Source organism: Sinocyclocheilus anshuiensis, unplaced genomic scaffold, assembly GCF_001515605.1.
Source record: "Sinocyclocheilus anshuiensis isolate Anshui unplaced genomic scaffold, SAMN03320099.WGS_v1.1 scaffold283, whole genome shotgun sequence".
Taxonomy (NCBI): domain Eukaryota; kingdom Metazoa; phylum Chordata; class Actinopteri; order Cypriniformes; family Cyprinidae; genus Sinocyclocheilus; species Sinocyclocheilus anshuiensis.
In genome coordinates this window covers 6,192,555-6,199,655 of record NW_015549605.1, presented here as the reverse complement: position 1 = coordinate 6,199,655, position 7,101 = coordinate 6,192,555, and the positions used below count along the sequence as shown (strand labels likewise).

General features: G+C 32.3%; 1 protein-coding gene across 1 annotated transcript in view; it reads right to left on the bottom strand.

The window, feature by feature from the left end:
- Positions 1-427: 427 nt before the first annotated feature.
- LOC107658968 (anoctamin-6-like) overlaps positions 428-7,101 on the bottom strand; it is a 19,750-nt gene continuing 13,076 nt past the window's right edge. The window contains exons 15-21 of the mRNA XM_016447715.1: positions 6,099-6,268; positions 5,915-6,012; positions 4,985-5,115; positions 3,273-3,478; positions 2,986-3,194; positions 1,589-1,694; positions 428-1,498 (exon numbers count right to left, since the gene is read on the bottom strand). Coding sequence (XP_016303201.1) covers positions 1,292-1,498; positions 1,589-1,694; positions 2,986-3,194; positions 3,273-3,478; positions 4,985-5,115; positions 5,915-6,012; positions 6,099-6,268 — 1,127 coding nt within the window. The 3' untranslated portion in view covers positions 428-1,291. The remainder of the gene's footprint in view (positions 1,499-1,588; positions 1,695-2,985; positions 3,195-3,272; positions 3,479-4,984; positions 5,116-5,914; positions 6,013-6,098; positions 6,269-7,101) is intronic.

Below are 7,101 nucleotides of genomic sequence, written 5' to 3'. Positions count from 1 at the left end.
TCGGCAAGTACCAAAAATAAAAGTATCGGTATCGGGCGAGTACTGGAAAAAGTGGTATCGGTGCATCCCTAAAAATAACTAAAACAAAAAAATTAATACAATTATATAAAAAAATAGATTTTAAAAATCCTGAAATGATAAAAAAAAATTAAATTGTAAAACATAAAATGCAAAAATAAAAACTAATTTAATGTAACACACACACAGTTAATATCTTAATGTATAACCATGTTTACCGTGTATTTTACATTTACTGTGTTAAGTTGTAATATAGATAGATAGATAGTAAAATAATGCATGTTTGCTGAAATGATGTAAACAGTCAATATTGTACATCAACCATTTATTTTTTATATAAAAATGTTGTGGTCAATATGTGCAAATATACGTATGTGTATATATATATATATATATATATATATATATATATGTAAACATCGTATTGTACAAATTGGTAACAAAAAAACGGTAATTTTCACATACAGAGCATGATTGAAATGTTAGCTGGACTAAAATAATATTAATAAAAAACTTAATTTATGCCATCTTGTGCTTACATTATCGTGTGTGACAGTACCATGGTACAATGATGTTATCCAAGGTAATACCATATTACCATAATAAACCTTAATCATAAACTTCACTTTCATACAGTTATACAAATACCATGGTACATGTCCAAAAAACATGGCATTACATTTTTTGTTAGTATAGGTTATTTAAAAAAAAACATTAAGTGCTCTGTTTATTTTATTTATTTTCTATAAACTCCACAAAAAACTTGATTTGTCAGCATAATACTTCAAATAAAAATACCTTTCATTGTTTTATACCAGATTATGCTCATTAGTTGAATAAAAAGTGGTTTGAGATCACATATCTGGTTTTGAAAATATATAATATGTAACAATATGCATTGAATGGATTGTCAGAACCAAGGCTGATCATTTTTAGTGGCCGTCTGCAACAAACTGAAGCTTATAATGATTTTACTCACCACTAAAGAGCAATTTCTGAGAATATTAAACTTGGTGGTTAAAGATCCTGCTCCTGTTTTATCTGTAGCAAGTGAATCACTTCATCCAGGTACCATGAGCATATTATACAGCACTCAGCATGAGAAGTGTCTGTTAAAATGAAAATGACTATGCAAAAATTCTTGGCCGTGTTTGTTTGAGGTTTAAGACTGAATTGGAGTCTGAGATGGGGTGCGGTTCAGGAATTAAGGTGAAGGATGGTAACTGATGTCATTTCAGGTTTGACATGACTCGTGAGTTGGCATTTTAAGGTTTCACAGTCTCAGATCCAACTCTGGTTCCTCAATCTCGTCCTGCAGATTGTCAGCGACGGGCTTCATGAGCTCCTTGAAGTGTTTGATGTTGGTTTCGTGCAGGATGACCTGCGTCAGGTAACGCTCCCGTTTGATCTGCTCCTTCAGAGCTTCCGGCACGTCTGGGATCATGTAGGACAGCATGAACTTGGTGAAATAAACAATGTGCTGCGAGGAGAAGAAAACCGCATATTTACAACAACAGAACAAACATGTTTTATTGAGTTATCATTAGTGGTATCACATCTAGTCACTTACCTCAACCACAATCATAAAAGCCAGTTTGGCAGCAATAACGTGCCAATAATGTATACTGTACTCATATTGATTAGGATGATTGGGAGGATTCCTGAAATCACGATACCTGAAACATAAGAAGAATCAATTAATAGATGAGTCATAGTTAAAAATCAACAACAACAACTGATCTTTATATAACAATGCTGTTTTGTTTTAAAAATAAATAAATAAAAATAATTCAAAATGTTTTGTGAATTAAAAATTAATATATATATATATATATATATATATATTGGTAACACTTTACAATAAAGCTCCGTTTGTTAGCATTAATTAATGCATTAACATTATCTTAGATTATCGAGATTTATTAATCTTTGTTAAATGTTAATTAATAAAAATGTAAATATTCTTTGTTGTGTATATATATGTATATATACAGATACAGCTTTTGATTTTAATAATGTTAAATGTTAAAACTAAGATGAATAAATGCTTTAGAAGTATTTTTCATTGTTAGTTCATGTTAACTAATACAGTTAGCAAATGTTAGCAAATATAACCTTGTTGTAAAGTATTGCCAAAATATTAAAGCTAATTTAAAGAATCCTAACTAATACTCTTAACTAGAAGTACAAAAAAAATAAAGATTCTTCTATATGAATAATGTTTAAATAATAAACTTTAACTACATTCATTATATTCTTTAAATAAATCACTTCAAAAAGATAAACCCCTAAATAATAAATAAAATATTACAAAATTAAACATTTCTCATTTTTATTTAGTGTAACTTGTTGGACTAAAATAACTAAAAATAAAATAAAAAGTAATAAAAAGTATATAGACATTGAAAAATTGAATAAATTTAAAAAGCACAATATACTTACTAAAACGTTAAATAAAATATAAAAAGTAATTCAATATATTTATTAATATTACACTAAAACAACACTGGGTCTCACTAAAAACTGCACGGATTATTCAGTAATCATACCAGTAGATGCTTTTCCACAGAACTAAAAAGATCTTTGTTCATTTTTTTCCCAGTGTAATCAGGTTGTAAAACATGTTTTGGTTTTAAGTAACCTTTCACTGAACTCAAAAACCACAGATCAATCTTTCTTGAACATCTCTTGCCACCTGCCATATTATTAGACAAGCTTTTGCTATTTTCTACGCAAATCTATCAAAGTCTTGTGGGTAGTTTTTAAAAATGAAACAAACATACAGGTGTTGCAAGTCTCTTATAATACTCTCTTTTCCCTTTTCTAAATACATATGCATGCTGTGTATTAAATCGTCATTTCCCAAATAAACATGCAGAAGAATGCTTGCAAAAGTGGCAAGCTTATAAAAGGATGAACTGAAAGCATTTTAGTGCAGTTACAACTGGTTATGTTTTACCAGCTCACCGGCATGTGGTGATGTTGTTGAACCAGAACGGTGTGTCAACAATAGGATTGCTGTTGCCATTGAAGTCTGCAATGTTGAAGACAGACAGCGAGCTGTTGATGAAGCCCGTCATGGTGTGGCTAGATCCATCTGAATGAGGGCTGATAGAAATCGCCCAGTAGTAAACCAGCCGAGGGATCATGTCAGAGGTGAAGGCAATGATGGCAGCCTGGAGAGGAAGCACCCACAGTGAGTGAACGTGACCTGTTACACAAGATGCAAAAACAACGACTTCCTCTCAACACACATTTGTGGCCACCGCTAGAATCGCCACCCCCTGCAGGATGGGCTGCCAGGCGCCGATGTCTTGGGCCTTTTCTGGAACGACCCGCCGAGACTGAGTCGTGAACTTCCAGGCGTCCACGCGGATTTCACACAGGTTGTTAAACAGCGCCAGGAGAGGAGCCAACGGAAAAGACGCCACAAACAGAGTCACGAAACCAAACTGGATCACTGCAAACACACCAAAAAAAATATTAAAGGGTAGTTCACCAAAAAATTAACGTGTTGTTAATTTACTCCCCCTTAAGTCAAGGTGACTTTAGCATATTTTTAGGTGATTTTTTGCTAAAATCATTGTCTTTGGTGATTCATAAAATGCAAGTCAATGGCTACCAGAACTCTGAGAGTCAAAAAAGCACATACAGGCAACAATTAATCCCTGTGACTCCTCATGATATTTTAAGGTCTTATGAAGAGAAACGATCAGTCTGCAAGAAACTGAACATTATTTACAGCATTATTACCTGTAATCCAGAGCCTCAGGCAAACGGTCCGGAGTGATGTCCGGTTCACAAACGAATCATTCTTTTTAACCAGCTTTTTTTAGTGAACTGAATGAACCAGTTCTTTAAATCCGACTAAATCGTCTGAAACAGTTCGCGGCTCAAGCAGCACAGATCTACAAGTTACTCAATCTAAACTCACTTTCAGATGCCTGACAGTCACTCTAACTCAAAATGAGCCAAAATAGCGCCATATCTTACCCTATAATGAATGAACTGATTCAGTGCTCCAGTTCCTCCAATAGTCACTGAACTGAGGAAACAGTTCCGAAACCGAAGACCGATGAGTTGCTGATATGTGCATGCGTAAACCAAGCAATTTAATGAAAGGGCCAAATGAACGTTTTTATGGTTTCTCATTGTTTATGTAAAAAGGTGAGCTGATGAAGACAAGTTTATTCGCTTTATATGCTTTAGACATGCAAAACATCCACGTTTCACATCATTATTGGCTGCTTTAATAATATAATTAGTATATGTTATGTGTGATTATGTAAACAAACTGATGAATCAGTTATTTGAACCAGATCATTGAAACGAACTGTCCAAAAGAACCAGTTCACAGAAAAGAATCAAGATTTCCCTGTTTGTCTGAGGCTCTGGATTACAGGTAATAATGTTGTAAATAATGTTCAGTTTCTTGCACGCAACGATCATTTCTCTTCATAAGACCTCAATATATCATCAGGAGCTATGGGTATTCATTTTGTTTTGCCCGTATTTGCTTTTTGACTCTCAAAGTGCCGGTAGCCATTGACTTGCATTTTATGAATCACCAAGGACCACAGTTTCAGCTAGAAATCTTATTTACTATTGTACTGAAGAAAAAAAGTCACCTACATCTTGGATGGCTTGAGGGTGAGAAAATTAACAGCAAATTTTCAATTTGGCATGAACTATAATTTTCAGACAAATGTGTTAAAGGGGTCATATGATGCTGCTAAAAAGAGGGGGCGTGTTCGAACGAGCCATTTTAGGTAGGTGTGGCTGACTCTTAACTTTTATAAAGAATATCTCTTTGGATTTGAGACTTTAGTCTTTGCAACTTTACAGATCTTCTTTATGCACCAAGAGCTTGTAACACTCCAAAGAGAAAGGAAAAAATGAAATTGCATCATATGACCCCTTTAATACACAGCAGCATCTCATGGTTCAGGTGTGTGTAAAGTCTCACCCATCTCCAGATATTCATAAAACAAGCCAAGCTTTCCTATCGGCTGGAGTTGATAGTCCTGTTCCCAGCGAGGAATCACTTTTTCTGAACCCACCTGGGTGCAATGACGAAATATCAGATTCTTCACCCACCTAGAAACACCACTGGTTATTAATCGCTGCGATTTTAAGTCTGTTACTAATCAGTGGCAGTGCTATTTTGGAATCATTGAGATATTATAATAGCTTTTATTCATATTTTAAATTCATTTTGATTTTTCATTTTGATTTTAGTTCAAGTTTAATAATTTTGTTGTCGTTTTGTTTTTAGTTTTTGTTTTTCACGTTTTAGTTAATTCAGTTTAAAACATTTATATTATTTCAAATAAACTATAATAACCTTGATCAGTGCTGATGTTTAACTAATAATAACGCAACAAAATTACTAAAATGTTAAAATGAAAACAGAAAATATAAAAACAAATGCAAAATATTCATAAAAACTATACATTGGGTCTCATTAAACAAAAAAAATAATAACACATTTTTGTTAATTGAAATACAGCTGAATTAAAATAAAAAGGGAATACGTTTGAGTGAAAACACTAAATCACTAACTGTAAATAAATAAATAAATAAATAAAAATTAAACCTAAACAGTTATATACAAAAAAGTAATAAAAAAGCACATAACAAAATTATCAAAAATTAAACTGTCAATTAGCACAGAAAATTATTTCAACTCACTCCTAAGCGTTTTCAGTAGCTTTACTAGGTCATGACAGGAGTCATTTTATCACATTACCGTCTTGCACCACAGACGTCTATTCTAACTGCATTACTATAAACATGAATTTGGTTTGTTTTTACACACTGAGCGACACGTTGAATGATTTTCTGTGATAATGTCAGCATGTCATCAATCAGTTTGAGATTTCTGTGTGAAACTCACGGCAGTAGGACTTCCTGTATGTTGTTCCAGACAGCCTTTCCTGTCATGATGATTGACAGCTGTGTGGTCAGTTCAGTCAGACAGCCGCCAGGATCACACTGAACACAACATTGTCCATGTTACATTCAAGGAATACAGTTGTATATCAATTCATGCAAGATTTCATCTCACAGAACAGTCTCACCTCCTCATTGCGGAATGCACCAAACCAGTAGACGGGCCGACCCGGATAGCCCACCACCTTCCCTTTGAAGAAAGCGATGTAGAAGCAGGACGAGTAATAGTTCACAAACTGAAAGAGGAACATCTTCAGCGTCAGGCTGTTTTCGTACTCCGTTTTGGTCCGCGGCAGCTCTACATCACACAGAATGAGCGTTCATGATAAGCGTTGTCTTTTTCTGCAAGTCAGGGTTTCTTAAACTTGGGTTTGCAAGCTAATAATGGATTAAATCATAAAAATGACAAACTGCAATAAATGAATAAATACTGTTAAAATAATGAAATATTTTATTTGTTTACCTGCATGCCATGAGACTTTTAACTGGCATTAGAGAATTGTGAACATGCAAATCGTTATCAAAAATGTTAATAAAGCTGAAATTAAATCTAAAAAAGACAAAAAAAAAAACATGTGAAATGTTGCCTTTGCAACTAAATAAAGTTTAAGCTGAAGCACTAAAATGACTAATTGGAAATAAATAAAAATAAATAAAAGCTCAAATTAAAACTACAACTGAAATACAAATTAAACCTAAATAATATTATTTAAATAAAAAAAAACATGAAATGACTAAAAATTAAACTAAAAATATTAAAATAAAGCTAATTTAAAAAAGTAATAAAAACTATAGCAGCATATGAATAATACAAATGAAAATTGCAATAAATAAATTATTAAAATTAAATTAAATTAAAATAACTAAAAATATTTTGACAATTTTGTTTGAAATAAAGCTGAAATAAAACAAAAAGACAAAAACAAACTTAAATTAAGATTAGAAATGTTGCCTTGTCAAATAACTGAGACAATTTTACACTGAAGCACTAAAATTGCCAACTGGAAATAAATAAAAACTAAAAGTAAACTAAAACTGAAATAAAAATTCAAAATAAACCTAAATAATAATAAACCTAAATAGTAATACTAAATATATATATGAAAAAAAAAAAAAAAAAAAAAAAAAAAA